At 37.0% G+C, this 19,915-nt stretch overlaps 1 protein-coding gene across 7 annotated transcripts in view; it reads left to right on the plus strand.

Moving 5' to 3' along the window:
* Window positions 1-12,640, plus strand: part of LOC306873946 (TBC1 domain family member 1-like) — a 70,734-nt gene extending 58,094 nt beyond the window's left edge. For 4 of the 7 annotated variants that reach the window (XM_079423547.1, XM_079423548.1, XM_079423549.1 and 1 more), the window contains 5 exons: window positions 206-450; window positions 4,745-4,904; window positions 6,965-7,134; window positions 9,728-9,904; window positions 10,060-12,640. In XM_079423547.1, the coding sequence (XP_079279673.1) occupies window positions 206-450; window positions 4,745-4,904; window positions 6,965-7,134; window positions 9,728-9,904; window positions 10,060-10,272 (965 nt within the window). In that variant the 3' untranslated portion in view covers window positions 10,273-12,640. The remainder of the gene's footprint in view (window positions 1-205; window positions 451-4,744; window positions 4,905-6,964; window positions 7,135-9,727; window positions 9,905-10,059) is intronic. The other 3 variants (XR_013784549.1, XR_013784550.1, XR_013784551.1) reach the window with 1 other exon arrangement.
* The last annotated feature ends 7,275 nt before the right edge of the window (window positions 12,641-19,915 follow it).

Consider the following 19,915-nt stretch of genomic DNA (forward strand, 5'->3'; position numbering starts at 1 on the left):
CTTTTGTCAATTCTTTCTTTCTACATGTGCACTCCCTTGAGAGTAACCCTCTGAACTAGACTAAACACAAGAGGAGGAGATTGAGTTGAAAGAAGGGGGATCATATGCCTCTGCCAACATCAACAACAACAGCAGCAGCATTGTTTTACTCAAACTGCACTGGAAAAAAAGAATACTTGAATGATTATTCTTCTTCCTCTCCCAGGACGTACATTTCCCACTCATCCGTATTTCAGTGCTCAGCTGGGTGCTGGCCAGCTGTCGCTCTATAATCTACTGAAGGCATATTCTCTGCTGGACACAGAGGTGGGTTACTGCCAGGGCTTGAGTTTTGTGGCCGGCGTGTTGCTGCTCCATATGAGTGAGGAAGATGCATTCCACATGCTCAAATTCCTCATGTACGACATGGGGCTGCGGAAACAGTACAGGCCTGATATGATCATACTGCAGGTACAGTAATATTCACATCGTCACGTACGGTATATGACATCAAATAATATTTTTTCCCACTTAATGTTTTACACCTGAGTGGTGCTTTTGACACGTTTAAAAATCATTTACACATGTGAAAAGAAGACTGCAGCCATATATTAGTGGCTTTTATTCTACATGAGGGTGATTTTCCTTCATGGTGGCTGCTATGTTTAGATCACATGACCAGAAAAATGCCACTCACTTTATTGCAGTAAGCAGTACATTATCAAGGCTGCCAACTCTCACGCATTCAGCGTGAGACTCACGCAATTGACCCGATTCTCACGCTCTCACGCCACACCCCCCTTTTCTCACACAGACTCGTGCAGCAGTGAGAAAAAAAAATCGCGCCGCATGATCTCGCAAAGCAACGCGCAGAGAGACCAGACAGACAGTGTAGTGAGTTTTTTGTGACAATTGTGAGGGAAATACACAATTTATTCCCATAAACTGTGTAGTCAGCCGTTCTCCCTCCCATCTGCAACTGCAGTCACGCCATCTGCGCTTTGGAGAAGCGCGGTCACGCCATCTACGCCAAAAATTTAGTTGCGCGTCTATATGGCGTTGCGTGGTAGTGATTGCCCTGAAGCTTCCAAACCTTTGCAAATTTTTTTTTAAATTAATTTATTTTTTTAAAGAGTGGGTCGGATCACGTATCAAACTGAAGCCCAGTCTGGATAACAATAAGCTGATTAAAAAACACATTATACGAGCACTTATTATTTAATGGACTTTTATTGTTTAATCGTATTCATAATGTATTACATTTTCAATAAAACATTTCAAATGTGTTTCTAAAATGTTTTTGTTTGGAAAAAATTCATTAAAAATTCATAATTGCACCAAAGTCATGACAAATGCTATTTATTACCTCACTGTATCACATATTTAAAAAATTCATAAAAAAATCAAATCAAATTGTTTTCTGCAAACTCCACCAGATTCTTGTTCTGCATCTCCCCAAGTACCACTGTGGTGATTTTCATGTTGTTTTACTGTATCATTGTTTAATAATTGCATACCAAAGTCATGACAAATGCTATTTATTATCTCACTGAATCACATATTTAAAAAATTCACAAAAATATAAAATCAAATAGTTTTTTTGGCTGATTTTGGGATAACCATTGGGTTTGTATATTGACTGTGTATTTGACATTGGTATGTTTGGCTTAGTGAAGACTTTGGTTGTTCTCATCCTGCTTCTTCCTTGTATGCGGTTTCTCTGTCTTGACACACAACATGAACATGTCAGGAGAAAGAGACAAAAAATAGAGATTCTGCAATTTATTCAAAACTGCATTTAAACTCAAACAGTTTGTCACACTGTCATGACTGTCATGTGGAAATATATATAAGAGCATATAGAAGTACCAGTACAAAAAAAAAAATGTGTGTGTGTGGCCAAAATTATTAGAACACTACAATTTTCACCAGCAAAAATGTATATCTTTTGCAGTGTGTCAGTAGGAAATAAGAGTTTACATTTTCAAACATTCAATTTTTTAATTAATTGCAACAATCCAGTGAGATTTTTGTTTGCACGCGGAATGGCATGTAGAAACAGAACAAAGTGAGACAGACTGAATACAGAAGAACTGTGGCAATGTCTCCAAGTTGCTTCAAGAAACCTACCTGTAAAGCTACAGTACTTAAAAGTTTTAGGCACTTCTTTAAAAATGCTGGTAAATGCTGTTAAAAATAATAATATATATGTGAAGAATGAATTTGCAAAAACAGATAACACCATTTTTAACAATTCTCAAAAATCATGTTTTTTCATTGTGCATTCAAATGAATCTCAATCAAACTGCAGTTGGGTTATTTTGACTAGGTTAAAAAATACCTTTAAAAAACACAATGAAACACGATAAAAACATGATAACATAAATAATTTTTAAAATATGCGATACAGTGAGGTAATAAATAGCATTTGTCATGACTTTGGTATGCAATTATTAAACAATGATACAGTAAAACAACATGAAAATCACCACAGTGGTACTTGGGGAGATGCAGAACAAGAATCTGGTGGAGTTTGCAGAAAACAATTTGATTTTATTTTGTTATGATTTTTTAAAATATGTGATACAGTGAGGTAATAAATAGCATTTGTCATGACTTTGGTGCAATTATGAATTTTTAATGAATTTTTTCCAAACAAACGCCATATAGACGCGCAACTAAATTTTTGGCGTAGATGGCGTGACCGCGCTTCTCCAAAGCGCAGATGGCGTGACTGCAGTCATCTGCACCGTGTGAATTGTGAACGCAGGCAGGTCAGTGAGTTACAGGGCGCCCCGTGTCTCCGTCCAGTTTAGGCTAGTAGCTAATATGCTGTTATAGTTTATATAGAATTAAGTTAGCATTAGCAGAGTTGTTTGTTTTGCAGCACTGATCAGTTATTTTACATAACTTTATCATAGAAAAACATGACAAATATCTGGATATGCCTAGTCTTACAATAGAGCACATGTTAATCTGTGAACATGTTAATCCTATTTCTGTAAAATGTTTGTGAAAATTAAATGTAATGTAAATCTCCCAATAAATTCTGTACAGATACCAAATACTTTGACAATCAATATATACCTAATACACTTCTGCTACTGCAATGATTTTGTGTTTGTATATTTTCCACACCAAGCCACGCCCCTCCATAAGCCCCTCCCCCATAACTAAGCCCCGCCCCCCAAATCTCACTCTAAGATGAACTCAAAAGTTGGCAGCCCTGACATTATTTAGAATAATCTGCTTTGTTTTCTATTGAAGAAAAAAGTCAAATGGTTTGGAATAACATTGTTGAATTAATGGTGATATAATAAAAAAATTTTGTGTGTGTGTGAGATCTCTTTAAAGGGTCGTGAAACCCCCCGTATCAGCACTGTTTAGTTCTCACCACATTTAAAAAAAAACCGCTAAAAAAAAGTGGGCGTGGTGCGTAGCGGAGAGGAGAGGGGAGACGGACAACACACACAGCTTCGGGTTCAAACAGTTTCATTTCGCTCCCATCGAGTTAAAAACACAAATAAATGCACAGCCATTTGCACTCTGCATTGAAAACATATATATGAATGCGCTGTTGCACCTCTGATAACTTTTTAGGCTTATTCTGCAGCGTTTATATAAGCCTTTTGACGGCTTGTGTCACGGAACTACAAACTCAGTTACACTCACTAAGTGAATGAATCATGTTTGTGCCGAACTCTTATTACAAAGCAAAAACAAACACTGTCCTTTGATCCACGAGCGTTTCTCTGTTACGTAGTCTCACACTCTGAAGCGTCTGTCATAGCAAATCAACACATGCTGTTGTAAATAATTAAGCGAAGTGTCTTCTCATAGGATAAGAACACGCAGTCTCATGAATAATTTAATAGACACTGACGTGTCATCGACGTACTATAGTCCTTTGCCACGTCACAACTTGTGACGTCAACATGTTGCAGATTTTAAACCCGGAAGATGAAAATAGCTTAAAATTAACCACAGTTAAAATTATCGGATACTAACATTGTCTTCTATGATTCATTGTCTTCTATGTCTGGGGTTTCATGACCCTTTAAGACCAATAAAATCCTTTTAAATAAACATTACGTGTAGGTTATCTGTGATTGGATAAGCGGTGAGTTCTTCAGCCAATTAGATACAGTATGTGTTCCTCGGGTTTCTGATTCAGCAATCATGTATTAAATTAATCAAACCAAATCCAAAACCAAAATGCAAAACACGAACAATGAGATTTTTGATTGCCACAGTTTTCTCTGAATCTGAATGTAGTTGAGACAAACCCATATGTCTTGAGTATAGATCGATGTTCTATAGACCCAATATGTAAATACATAGTTTATGGGATAGATTTTGAATGGCATGAAGCCTTCAGTGTGATCAGTGTTTTAGTTAAATTTTTTAAATTGTGTTCAATTCACTTCATATTCAGTAATGCATTGCATTCTTTTATACTACATTTACTGCAGCCATAAATCAAAGAAACATAATCAGTCACATAATATGTAGGCTTTGACAGCTCTGATACAAATCAAGCAAAAAATAAAACAATTCTCCAGCCAAGCATGCAAGAAGAATCTGTTATGACAACTGTAGGCAGTGCTCAATAATGACATCACAACTAAGCAACAAGTTCATAAGATTAGAGAGATTAAGTGTGTATATACAATTTAATTAAATGATAGCAATATTTTGTCAGGCATTTTTTGTATTCTTCTGACTGATATTGTCAGTAACTGCTTTTCTCTTCTTTCTTTCTTAGATTCAGATGTATCAGCTGTCTCGTCTGCTGCATGATTATCACAGGGAGCTTTATACCCATCTGGAGCAGTACGAGATCGGCCCCAGTCTCTACGCCGCTCCCTGGTTCCTCACTGCCTTTGCGTCACACTTCCCTCTTGGATTTGTGGCTCGAGTGTTCGGTGAATGCACACACCCTCAGGCACTCTTCAATACACAAACACACACTTCCAATCAAAATAAGTTCTTGCGCTTGCCCTTTACCACAGTGCTTTTTATAATTATACATTTAACAAACACATTCATTTAAAGCAGGGCCAGTCCCTTTTGACAAGCTCCTTGCTCAAGGGCATAATAGTGAGTTGTGTACAACCTACAATCCTTGAGTTTTGTTACCAGCCCAAATGTTTAACCACCAAGCCATACCAGCCACAGATTAAATGCATCTTCTACTGAACTAAAAAGTAAAAAATTAAACCATGTTTAGAGATATCAGCTGGCTGATCAGTTGCCGGTGTGGATTGCCATTCTTTCGATTTCCTTAGAAGTGTTTATGAAGATGGCCTACATGTTTGAGATTCTTTTTTCTGGAAGGATACTGTGGAACACATATATAACAGCGCATTCTCTCTCTTTTGTCGTTACCATATACAGTCAGGTGCACACATATCTGCACATACACAGACACACCCTGTCTGCAGAGAGTTATTAACGAAATGTTGCAAGTTGTCATCGATTTTCATCTTGAGGTGTGGTTTTTCAGGTTGGGGAAGAATTTTTGCACCTGGGTTTATTTGTCTCTCTTTAGTGGTCTGCTATTGCACATACTTTCTTAAAACCCCTAACCCTAAAAAAAAAAACTTTGGCGAATAATTCGCCCTGCACCGTTTATGAAGACATGGATTATACCTGAAGTCATGCGTCTTATTTATATATAACAATTGAAAAGGCAGCTGCAGTCTGAAAAGGAAAAAAAAATCAGTTCACTCTGTATCAGATTTTAGAAAGTACAAATGTTCAGAAAAAAAAAAAAAAAAAAAAATTATGTATACATGATGGGATTGTTATTGGTTTTTATATATATTGTTCATTCTGAGATTTTTTTTTTTTTTGGCTGATATAATTTTTCTCATGAGGTTTCAATTGACAATCTGTCCTTCTCCATTTATCATTTCAGAATGTTAAATTCTCTGACTCTCTTTATCCTTTGCATCACACTTTGTTCTGTGGACACACTAAAGTTAATTATGCATGGTAATCACAATCACTGATGCCTAACGACTGGCGCTAACTTTGTTTTGCTTAATCACAGTTCCATGACAGCGTGTGTGGTGTGATTATAAGGGTGAATGTCATTGACCTTGTGACACACAAACTCACATACCATTTTCCATGGGTAATCTCTTGAACCATCTCGTTTTACACACACTGACTTACACATACACATTTCTATTGACAATCTTTGTCTTTACACGCGCACACACTTATAAACAAACACACAACTCTCAACAATTCTATTATTTCTTCTGCTTTATTCGTTGTTGAAAATGTATCAAATTATATATTATATTAATTATAAATTGTGTTCATATATATACACGTTATTTTATAGCATGACATTGATAAAAAAATCACTATTTAATAATAGAAAAATCACTATTAATATTAATATTTTTTATTCATAATCCACAGCTAGGTGGGCATTAAATGATTTTAATGCATGATTTTGAGGCAAAAAAATCACCCGCTGCATATTAGATATGTAATATTATTATATTATTATTATTATTATTATTATTATTCATATGACCATATTTTTTTTACATTTATTTAACTACTGGTTTAAAAAAAAAAAAGAAAGAAAAAAAAGTAATTTAAATAAATTACTAAAATTTTGATTCATGAAGCAGTTTAAATAATTTATTTTAGTTTTTAGAGTTTTATTTTTAGTTAGACAACTTTTTAAAGAATTTTAATATTACCAATTTATTGTTTATATGCCATAGCATGAAGTAACTGTTTTATGTATATCGTTAATAATTATTGTTTTACTGTTCTCTGCCAGGATTCTAATACCGGTTTAACTATTATAGTCTATTGAACTTCAATTGTGAACATAAATAATATTTTTATTATATTGCTATACACTATCTACTAGTCAAAATGTCAAATGTTCTTTCTGCTACTTTCTGGGATTATTTGAAGTAAACTGAAAAACATTTATTGATTTTATGTCTTCCAGACATGCTGTTCCTTCAGGGATCAGAAGTCATCTTCAAGGTGGCCTTGAGTCTTCTTGGTAGCCACAAGCCTCTGATTCTGCAGCACGATAATCTTGAGTCAATTGTTGAGTTCATCAAAACAACGTTACCCAATCTCGGCCTCGTGCAAATGGAAAAAACAATCAATCAGGTAACAGCTTTGTCAGTGTTAGTGTGCACTATACCTGTATTCCAAATAGACGTCTAATTCGCATATGCACATATTCACTTTCACTTGCACTAAGTGTCAAGGCGGTGGTACATTTGGGTGTGGATACTTTTTGTGCTTTTGTGGTGACAGCAAAATATGTGCGTCTTTCCCTACACAATCAACACACACTCGTGTTCGGGTGTGTCCTGTGTTCATCTTCATATGTGGTTTTGCATAAGTACTAGTTTCATCATGAGCTCGGCACAAATAATAGATGGAGTTAGTTAAGTATGGGTGTTGCTCAGTGTGTGTCTGTGCATGTACAGTGCCCTCCAAAAGTATTGGAACAGTAAAGACAAAATTACTCTGGCTGTGGAGTCGAGACATTTAAATATGATTAAAAGATGAATATGAGACAAAACTACAGAATGTCACATTTTATTATTGGGTGATTCAACACAGAGATGTTTTACCAGCTAAGAAGTTCAGCACTTTTAAAGTTTCATCCCTCTATCTGATGTGAGCAAGTATTGGAACAGTTGCCTCAGAGGTCTTTCTAAGTGATCAGCTGTGTCCTGTTGCATTAATTCTTCAGATATTAAAAGCAGGGAATGTGTCGTTTTAAGTTATATCCATTACTTCTTTATTCTGAATCTTGCATTCGATGATGACACACACAAACCAGGATGAAGACTAGGGAGCTGACTTTCAGAGAAAAGCAAGCAATTTGGATGCTAAAAGAAAAGCGGAAGTCAGTTATAGCTCTAGCAAAAACAAAGGGCATGTAGAAATCAAGAGTTTGGAAATCACCAGCAACCAACAACAATCTGATCGGCTGAGAAAACAACAGTAGTTGATGACAGACAAATCATAAAAGCTGTGAAAATGAACCCTAAAAGACATGTCTGTAAAATCAACTTCCACAAAGCTGGGGTGATGTTCTGACAATTTACTGTCCTCAGGAGACTTTGACACAGAATTACAGATGCTACACAGCAAGATGCAAACCTCTGACCAGCACCGACAATAGAAAGGCAAGATTAGAGTTTGCAAAAAAGCACAAAGTGAGCTTTTGGAACTGTGTTTATGGACCGATGAGATAAAGATGAACCTTTATCTAAGTGATGGGAAAGCAAAAATGTGGAGAAAAAAAAGGGAACTGCAATGATCCCAAGCATACAGCCTCATCTGTAAAGCATGGTGGAGGTGGTGTCATGGCATGGGCATGCATGGCTGCCTCTGGAACAGGCCCTCTCAACTTTACTGATGACTTAATGTATGATGACATTAGCAGAATGAATTTGGAAGGGTAAAAAAACCATCTTGTCTACCAATATTCAAGAAAATGCCACCAGATTCATTGGGAAGTGCTTCATATTGCATCAGGACAATGATCCAAAACACCCTGCCAGTTCAGTCAAGGAATTTATAAGGGCAAAGAAATGAAAAGTCTTAGATTGCCCAAGTCAATCTCCAGATTTAAATCGGATTGAACATGAATTTCACCAGCTGAAGAGGAGAGTAAAGGCAGAAACTCCCCAAAACAAGCTACAATTGGAATTGACTGCATTAAAGGCTGGTAAAAGCATTTCAAAGGATGAGACCAAGAGTCTGGTGATGTCTATGGGTCACAGACTCACTGCTGTGATTGTGCGCAAGGGATCTGCAACTAAATAATAGCTTTTAATCTTTTATATCTGCCTTATGTTCAACTGTCCCAATACTTATGCTCACATCAATGAGTGGGATGAACTCTAAAAGTGCTGTTTGTATTATTTGGTAAAAAATGTATGTGTTGAAACGGCTAATAATAAAATGTGACATTCTGTAGTTTTGTCTCATATTCATCTTTTAATCATATTTGCAAATGTCTTGACTCCACAGCCAACAGAGCAATTTTGTCTTTACTGTTCCAATACTTATGGAGGGGACTGTATGTGTGTTTCATGTCTGAAACGATGTAAAGTGTTTCATAAAATAAATTTACCACAAGTTCTCTCCCATCTCCTGAATGTTTTAAATTGTGCTCAACCATGTACAATTAATAGATTTAGCAGCAAGAAAATAATTTACATACAGCAAGAGTAACAACATGAACAAATGCGATAAGCAAAACCAAATATCTCTTTATTGACTCTCCTCTCTATTGAATTAAAAATGTTTTAGGACTATCCCTTATTATAAAAACTTATAGAATATAAAAATTTCGTTTTTTACATTAATTAATTTAAACATTTATTTTCATTAGGCTTAATTTGCTACAGTACAAATTTCTGTTTTTTTCCCCTTAAAAACTAATATATTGTTAAAAAATCTTTGATTTACTTTGATGTCAAGGAAGTATGTGAGAGCACCTTCCACATTTTAGGAATTTATGACACTATAAAACGAGACACAAGTTGTGAGGAGCTTGAACACACAAAGGGCATATGTTTTCACTTTGTTGTTTTTGGATGCTGGATGATCATTCATCAGTAGAGTTTTTTTTTTAGACACCCCTCTCTCTCATCTGCACACACACACAAATAAACATGCTTTGACTTGCCCATCTTTGAAATTATCATCTTTTACATATGTACATGTCTCTGTGTAGGTGTCTGAGATGGATATCAGTAAGCAGTTGCAGGCCTATGAGGTGGAATATCATGTTCTTCAGGACGAGCTCTTGGATGGTCCCTCCACTCTCAGCCAATCACAGCGTGTGGCCCAGTTGGAGAAGACCAATGGAAGCCTCCGACAGCAAAACTTAGACCTCCTAGAGGAGCTTCAGGTGGCCCAAGTCTTACTCACACTGTATCTGAATTTTCAGTATTTATACATTATTTAAACTCATCGCATCAAATATAGTGTGAATTGCTTGAATATTTTAGACTTGATATTTACATTGCATCTGGCTTGGACTGAGCAATTATCATCTTCCATCAGGTTGCCCATGCTAAGATCAGATGGCTGGAGACTCGTGTGGACGGCCTGGTGAATCAAGAGGCTGAGCTACAATTGGAGGTAAAGACTCTCCAGCAGGAACGGACAGAGCTCCAGCAGACTGTATCCAAACTCAAAGATCTCCTCAGCAGTCTGGGTATAAACAGTTCCTTCCCTGACCAGGAAAACCTCACCAACACAAGCAACAACCAATAACTCTGCCAGTTAGGATACAGAGTCTAGTCTTTATAAACACTCAACAGTCCTCACCAGATCTGCTATCAAGCTCCTCCTGTTAGCATCATCTCTATCGTAAGGTGATGCCATCTTAATGGAGGTGGACAGGTAGATTTTCAGGGCACTGAAGATCCTTCACCTTAGATCTTCTTGAAGAGCTGAAACTGTGTCTTTTTAGAGTATCTCGCCAGAACTGATCAAACAACCTAAAAGATCAAAACATTAAACAGCTCAGACAAATTGCTATGATTTCCTCCCTTTCTGGTTCTTATGGCATTGTGACTGAGGTGTACTTTCTGGACCGAGAAGTTCTGGGTCAACATTTTTAATCCACACTCCTTTTTACACTCCCTGCTGTTGTTTTGATGTTTTTAACTTGGCATTGACCCCAACAAAGCCTCTAAGGTAGATTTGATTGGCGTTCAGGCATTAGATTGACAGTTCCCAGTACGCACTGAACACCCTGCCGAAAGGCTATGGATAAATGCACTCTTGCTGTGCAGTGTATTGTTTGCACCCTGTTCTTACTTTGTGTGAATGTGTGTGTGTGAGCATGTATGTATGTGGGAATCTACCGTTGTATTCCAGTGCAATATAAACTAAAAAAGACGACCCTCCAGTACACTGTAAACTTGCACAATCTTCTGTGCTAACAGAAATCAAAGAGGAGCTCAAATCTGAGTGCAATTCAATAAATAGAGAAGCGTTTCATACGTACTTTCATCTGAGATTCAGACTGAGTGCTGCTGATTTACTCAGAAATCACTTTATCTTGACAGAAAATCCTCACTCACACTTTCCCAAAATAACATTAAAACTATTCAAACAATAGTCAGTCCCTTTCATTGTTACACACAAATGCAAAACTTCACATAAGCACAGTATCCACCAGTTTGTTCATTTGGATTTTGAGGTCTCCAATAATGGCATTTTAGCTACTTGGCTGCACTGCTGTTGATATGGTACTCAATGAACCAAAGATCTGATTATATTTCAGGACTTTTTCTGTGACAAACCGCACGTGTTGGGTGCATAGATGTGTGTTTGTCTGAACACACTACGCGAGTGGCTGTTTTAAACGCACGTTCAAGAGTTGTCACCTCACCTCTGTATTTGAGTGTGAAATGTTTTGACAGATGGAAATAAAGGGGGTGTGTGAATGAGAAAGAAAACAGATCATCTTGCATCATTTGCGTGACAATATGTCCTTACCCTTTGACCTCATATGCTTTTCTGGAGAATTCCATTTGTGTTTCCCAGTGTTGGAAAGACGTGGACGCTGTTAAAACATCATTCTTGATGAAGTGCTTTATTTTTATTGGTTTCTGAGAGTATTATTCTTATTATATGCATTAAAAACATTTTAAATTAATGCGAGTTATGTTGATTTTATTACTTTACAGTATTAGTTTCCCTTTGGTTTTGTGTGTGTGCGCGTGTGTGTGTGTGCCGTACCAAAGAGCAGTTCCATGTAATGCTCTGGTCTGCTGAATCAGATGTTCTCTTGAATCAGACTTAAAGGGATAGTTCACCCAAAAATGAAAATTTGATGTTTATCTGCTTACCCCAAGGGCATCCATGATGTAGGTGATTAGGGCCCAGTTTCACAAAGGCCTTAGTTAAATTAAGATATTTAAGCAACTTTTACAAAAATGCCTTAGAAGAAAACATTAAGGATTGCATCTTGACACAGAACAATGACATCGACATGTTATGTCAGAGCAAGATATTTTCAGTTGAGGCAGCTCAAACATGCATTTTAGTCTGGGACTAGCTTAAGCCTTGTCTGTGAAACTGGGGGTTTGTTTCTTCAGTAGAACCCAAACTGATTTTTAAAGGGGTCCTATTATGCTATTATGTTTGGGCATAAAAAGATCTACAAAGTTACAAATCTCAAAGTCCACTCCAAAGGGAGATATTTTATTTTTTAAAAATCCCTTTTCAAGAACTACAGCGAACGGCTCGTTTGGACTACAAAGTTGCTTTCCTGTATTTATGACATCACAAATTGTAAATCCCGCCTACAGAAATTTGAATGGTTGTGGGCTGAGGAGCACTGCACGTTTCAAAATCGAAACCCGGTGCGGGTGTTTTTATGTCACTGTATTTCTGATGGAATCCAACTATTTTCAGAAAATGTGGGATGTAATTTTCATTTAATCTTGCATGTAATGTCTGATAACAGCGCCTCCTGCTGGCTGATAATTAATTTGCATATATATGCTGCCACAAATAGTGTAAGTCTGTGGGACTATGGTATACATAAATTCAACTGTATAACAGTTTCAGTGCAATTCATGTTATAATGTTAGAATTAAAGAACAATAAACATATTACTGTTGCACTTATCTGTACATAGTCAATGCAGTTATTTTAAAGCTGTTGTTGACATCCTATCTAAAACCTGATTTAGCCAAAAACAACAACAATAACATTACCACTTTAATATGTCTTGCAATATCTGTGCGTGCAAAGGTTCTGCAGGATCCTCTTGTTCAAGTCGGGGAAGTCGTGGCCTAATGGTTAGAGAATTGGACTTGTAATCGAAAGGTTGCGGGTTCGAGTCCCCGGCCGGCAGGGATTGTAGGTGGGGGGAGTGAATGTACAGCGCTCTCTCCACCCTCAATACCACGACTGAGGTGCCGAACCCCCAACTGCTCCCCGGGCGCCGCAGCATGGCTGCCCACTGCTCCGGGTGTGTGTTCACGGTGTGTGTGTGTGGATTTGTTCACTACTCACTGCTGTGTGTGTGCACTTGGATGGGTTAAAGGCAGAGCACCAATTTCGAGTATGGGTCACCATACTTGACAATACGTCACGACTTTACTTTACTTTACTTTACTTCAATATTCTCGGGGTCTGAACTGATATGGCAATATTGATGAACTTGCTGTTCTGGCAAGGGGCAGGGCAATACTGAAACACCGTCTATTGCCTAATAATGCAATTTTTGAACCACCAAGCATGAGAGCATGTTCTAGTACACCCCAAAAACAAAATCAAGACTTTGTAAAAGAGCATAATAGGACCCCTTTAACTCAAACCGTTGAAGTCTGTCAGTGAAGGGAAATTAGGATTTCCCTTCACTAAGTAAGGGACATAGCCCAACCCTTGAAGAACAGCCCCATACCATTATCTCTCCTTTACTAATCTTTACAGCTGGCCCAATGCAGGCAGGTAAAGTTCTCCTGGCATCCGCCAAACCCAGGCGCGCCGATCAGACTGACAAACAGAGCAGTGCAGTTTGTCACTCTACAGAACAGGTTTCTACAGAAAAGTTGCTTCCTATCACAGTAACTAAGCTCTTCAGAACGTAAAAAGTAAATATAGACTGCATTGCAAGGTGCTTGGTAGCCATTTACTTAAATTTTTTGTATCGTTGAAGAATTTTTATATAAATCCATTGATTTAGACAAGATAAATTGGTAGACTTGGGAAATATTGTATATTGGCTTTCATTTGGGCCTGAACCAAAATAATTTTTCAAGAATCCTGTAATAGGCTATTGAAGAAAGCGCTGTCATGATGTTTTTGTGTTGTGAACTGGATGTGTCATGCGACATAAGACATAAGACATCAACTGTTACACAACATTCATCAATGCTCATCAAACATTTCTTAAGCCATTTGCAAATGCAGTGTGTTTTAACTTCAGCCCTGGAGTCTGTGATGTGCAATAGCCCAAAAAATTGTAATCCACTAACTATAATCATAGCCAAAAGACAATAGATGCACACGTTAATTAATAACAGGTGCATATTTAGATACTTCTTCCAAAAGCATGGAAGTTTTATGCGTTGATTTATAATAGAACTGTGTAACATGAGTGTTGCAATATAATTAATTTTTTCCTTTATGTTTCTCAATCATGTCAACTAAGAACAAGGCGATGTAGAGCTTATTCCTCAGCTGTCATGAATTGTCTTTTGCTTGCCAAGTGCCAAAGTTTTTCAGGTGTGCCAGTTAAGCTCATTTTAACCACCTAAAATTAATTCAAGTGCACTAGCGCACACACGCACACGACCTCCCACTCGCACTTGTCTTTAATTTCACTTCAGTCTAGCTCTGTTGTTTTGTGTAATGGCTGAAATGCTTTTTTTTTATCTACACATCTTTTCACAAAAGAGGCATCAGACTAGTTGTTGGCTAAGACATCATTCTGTTGTTTAGCTTCCTCATCATCTTTCCTTTACTTACTTTTCACACCTATTTCTCCACTTGGGAACATTAGGGATTTGTAGTTTTGCCTGTCTCGGTCTGTTTTTTATTTATTTTTTAAACAAAATGTGTTTGCTTGTGCAAAAGTCATCATCATGTTCTGAGAATGGCTGGTTGGCAGGGCATTGGTGTGTAGTTGACAATATAGACATAATAATCAAGGAACTTTGCTGCCGTACCATGGGTTCAGCAGGCGCAATGATATGACGCAGCGCCTGAAAGTAGTCCCCAGCTAGGTAACTAGTTATGATACAGCTACTGTATCATAACTACTTTCAGGCACTGCGTCATATCATTGTGCCTGCTACACCCATGGTACGGCAGCAAAGTTCTTTGATTATTACGCCGGAATGAGAGCATAGTTCCGAGCCATATCGGCCTAGAAAATCGAGAAACTTTTCATTTTCTGTCGGTCTTAGTACACGATGTAACTACAGAAGAGTCAAGCTTTAAATAGGAAAATTATTTAAACTCTTTGGTCATTTTTTAGCGAGATGCTAATGGTCTAATCCGATTCAATGATCTATGCTAAGCTAAGCTAAAAGTGCTACCGCCAGACCCGGAGATCAGCTGAATGGATTCAAAAACGGTAAAACTCAACTGTTTAACTCTAGGAGAGTTGTAAAATGAGCCTATTTCCAAAAAAAGTGGAGTGTTCCTTTAAGTAAATATAAAATATATAAATAAGTAAATAGATTAAGGGAAAAAGGAGAAAAGGGGGATGTTGCCAATTCCATGAGTTCCTTCTAGAACTTTTTCATATTTACCATGGCCATTATTATTTTCATCTCACCACCTGCTTGCTACAACGGTGGATTACATGCCCCCCCCCCCCCACCCCCCCGTTTTATCAAACTAAATAGCAATCATCCCATGTAGACTATAGGAGAGTTTTTTTAGTGCCAACTCCCGCTCCAAACCGAAAGCCAGGAGAGTTTTATTTTTTTGTAATATTGAAATTGATGTCGAGAAAATGAAATTTCAATGGTATCAAACATTTTGTGTAATCATTTTAGGAACGGGATCCCTCTTATTTGGGGTTGATTTGATGTTATACAGCAACATTTTACTATTACTACATACATACTATTTAGGGTTTATTTAATAAGGGAAATGCAATATTAAAAGATAAACATTCATATTTGTTTCCAGCTTAAAATAAATGCATTAAAAGAAGTAAAAATGTACTAGACATTTATTTTAGGAGCACAGAGGGCAGAGAGACATGTACACTTACATGGGATGTTCAGGAAACAATCTGCCCTGCCAAAGCTCTATGTGCACAGAGGAAATGTAGCCCAGTACAGCATCTGAACACACACACACACACCAGCTTTGCTCTTATAGACACACCCAAACCTCCCTGGTTTTATTTCAGCCTATCAGGACATTGAGGTCACATCCGAAATGTGGCAAGTGACCCATTGGGTGACCCATCCCTCCCTTTTCTTCTAATTTCCTTCTTTTTGTCTAGTGTTTTTTTCTATTCTCCTGTGTCTGATGCAATTCAAAGTTCATTGGTTCCAACCCCAAATGTTCATGTTCATCTGTTGTTTCTACTGCAACAATGACACAAAAGCTTCCTGGCAAAAGACGGATGAAATACCTAATGTTATGCAAATGTAAATATTTCACCACCACATATATATATATATATATACATATTGTTCGAAACGCCTCATAAATCTTTTTTCCTCATGGGTTGTTCATTCTCAAAAGCTTCCTTAAGTCAGCTTTTTGTGTAGAGCTTAAGACACAAAAACTGAAAGTGCAAGTAAACTATGTAAAACGAGCACAGTCAAATGTCTTCTTTTGGTAGGAGGAGTTGTATGGAATGCATTAAGAACTAGTTAGTGCACATTGCTTTAGTTTGTTGTTCTAACGAGTTGCTCTATTTCTTATGTTATCAGACACCACACCTTATGCAAAAATCTCATTGTGTGGTATCATAATATAGAGACTGTTAATCTAGTTTTATTTGATTCCTTTCTATTCTAAAGAAATTTGTTCTGAATTTTGATTTTGATCAAGAAAAACATTTCTAACTCATGTCTCACAAAAGCAGTTCTAAGTGACCGTTTTCTAAATTAAAATTTTTTAAATGCAGAATTTGGATAAATTATAATAGGTCTTTTGAATTAAGTTAAACAATTGAATTATATGATTAATTGGGCGAATTAATGAATACAATTTTTTTTAAATTATGTATTTATTTATATATAATTTCATAGAATTACACTACCAATCAAAAGTCTCTTGCATTTATTTGATAAAAAATACAGTAAAACAGTAATACTGTGAAATATATACAGTGCTGTTTAAAAGTTTGGGATCAGTAAGATTTTTAAAGGGGACATATGATGCTTTTTTTAAAGATCATTATTTGGTGTAACAGAATATGTTGACATGCTTTAATGTTCAAAAAACACATTATTTTTCAAATACTGTACATTATTGTAGGTCCTCTATGCCCCGCCTCTCTCAAATGCTTTATTTTCTACAAAGTCCCTCCTTCCGACAAGTGCAGTCTGCTCTGATTGGCCAACTGGCACAGTGTATTGTGATTGGCCGAACACCACATGCCCTCGTTGGAGTGTAATGCCCCTTTCCATAATCGTGAGCTTCAGCTTACAAAATAAAAGTAAAGACAGTTAATAATAATGTCCTTAGTTTTACCATCAGTTCAAGCGGGGAACAGAGTCACGTGACAGACAAAGTCATGATGCTAGTATCGCTCTCTCTCTCTCTCCCTCTGTCACATGCGTACACACACACACGACGTGCAACTCCACAAACTAACAGTCAATAGCAAATACTTAAACTAATAACAAAACATAGTCGCTGATTCAGAAGCGCAAGATTGTCATAGCAAAGTCAGAATTACCTCCTCTCCTAGCTTCACGAAACGATCGTCCATAAAATGTGTTGTGATAACATATCGGTTGTGCTGTTCTGTTGTAAGTAATCTTAATGATTCCTAAATGCATCTACTCTCGGAAGGCCAAATAAAGTGTCTTTGCTTTCGCCTAGAAACACAGTGTCTCCCTGTCATGGCTGCATCAACACTACTGCTGTTACTGAAACCATGCCTTCTTTCCTCGCGTGCACATTTGGGCTGCATTACGCAAATATTTCCACATCGTGACGTAGACATGTGGGGGCGTGTTTGAATGAGCCGTTTTAGGGGGGCGTGGCAGAGTCTTAACTTTGATAAAGAATATCTCTTTGGTTTTGAGACTTTAGTCTTTGAAACTTCAGGGATCTTATCTTATGCACAATCAGCTTGTAACACTCCAAAGAGAAAGGAAAACTTGAAATCGCATCATATGACCCCTTGTTTTAAAAAAAAAATCTTATTCTCATAAAGGCTGCATTTATTTGATAAATATTATTGAAATTTAAATGAATAGTTTTAATATACTTATACAATTATACAATATTATAAATATACAATTACAATCTTAAATATTTGAACAGTTTTCTATTTAAATGTTTTCAAATATTACTTCAGATATTTACTGTAGTTTTTAGTGTCACGTTATCCTTCAGGAATCATTCTAATATGCTGATTTGGTGCTCAATTATTGATAATTGTTATTAATGGTTTATAATGGTCATTATTTTTTTAATTACTACTTCTTTGCAATAATCACCTCTTTATCAATTACAAATTGACACCTTTAAAAAAACATTTTTTTGAGGAAGACTTTGTTTCATTCATTATGTCACTTTTTATGAGTGTTTTATGATTTTCATTTGTGATTTAGGATGTGGTTAACAGATAACTAATAAATCCCTCAGTAAAGATTTGCAGTCTTGTTGCTCTCTCTGTTGAAATACCTTAAAGGTGAGTGACTATGATGAGTGACTATGATATGATCATAAACCATAACCGTCTCTTGGAACTCAAACTGAAAATAAGATATTTGGACATTTCTTAAGCTTTTGGAGGAAATGGGAATGTTTTTAGTCTTTGTGTTAGCTGGAATGTAGAATTTCTTGTCGCTAAAATGAAAAGCCTAGAACTAGAACAGGTCATTACCGTGTTTGGCTGTGATTTAGTATTATATGACTTGTTGTAAAAAGTGAATAAACATAACCCTTACATTTGTTAATTGATGAGACATCATATGTAGCATCTCTAGTAAGCACTAACTAAATTACTGAGCACATAACACAGATAAGATAAATACACATGGAACAAATAACCTGTCTTGGACAGATACCAAGAGTTGATGTAACTGCTAGCTTTGAGCTTTCTGAGTAACACCATGCATTTGTCTTGTAATATGCAAATTAGGCACATGGGTGGAGCTGCAGCTGGAAATGATGCGATCTGTGAAGACTTGACAGGAATGCTCTTCCTCCAAACACCTACCAAAACATAACTGTAAAATGTAAAACCATGATATATACAGTGTTATATACAGTTCCGCCAAAATTGTTAGAACACTTGGCATATTTAAGAGGTTTCAGTTGTTTTTGTTGAATTGGCCATTACAGTACCCATAAAATGAACTCTTGCCGGAACTATCTGCGACGGAAGGAATCTGCTGGAGCATTGAAAATGATGGACTGGCCCCCTCAACGTCTGGACCTCAACCCCATCGAGTAAATTTGGGGCGAGTTGGAAAATAAACTGGACAGATCTATTGTACTGACCTGTTGAAAAGAGATGGTCTTCATCCCTCTTGGGGTGGTGCCGCACTTCTCTCTAGAAATATGGCACATAGTCTTAGAGTTGGTACTTGACTAACTGGGGCCCAGGTCAGGAGGCAGACAGACTGGCTAAACCGACCGTCTGCTAGCCGCCTCACGTCACAGAAGTCAGTTAATTCTCAGCACATAGAGACTCTTTCACCTAGATATCACACTATAGAGACTGTGTCTGTTCCCCGAACTAGAAAATACAGAAAACATCCAAACCAAAGTAAGAGTAACAATTTAACTGATGTTCAACAAATAAAAAACAGATATAATACAGATAAACTAATGATAAAGCTTGGCTTATTGAATATTAGATCCCTTTCTACAAAAGCACTTTTTGTAAATGATATGATCACTGTCCATAAACTAGATGTGCTTTGTTTGACAGAAACCTGGCTAAAACCAGATGACTACAGTACACTGCTCCGGGTGTGTGTTCACGGTGTGTGTGTGTTCACTGCTGTGTGTGTGCACATTGGATGGGTTAAATGCAGAGCACGAATTCCGAGTATGGGTCACCATACTTGGCTGAATGTCACTTCACTTCACTTCACTTCTTTAAACGAGTCTACCCCCCAATATTACCATTACAAACATGAACCGCGTCCAAAAGGTAAAGGGGGAGGTGTTGCCACAATTTATAGCAATATTTTCAGTGTGTTTCAGAGGTCGGGTTTCAAGTATAATTCGTTCGAAG

The sequence above is a fragment of the Barbus barbus genome (genome assembly GCF_936440315.1).
Source record: "Barbus barbus genome assembly, chromosome: 8".
NCBI classification, from domain to species: domain Eukaryota; kingdom Metazoa; phylum Chordata; class Actinopteri; order Cypriniformes; family Cyprinidae; genus Barbus; species Barbus barbus.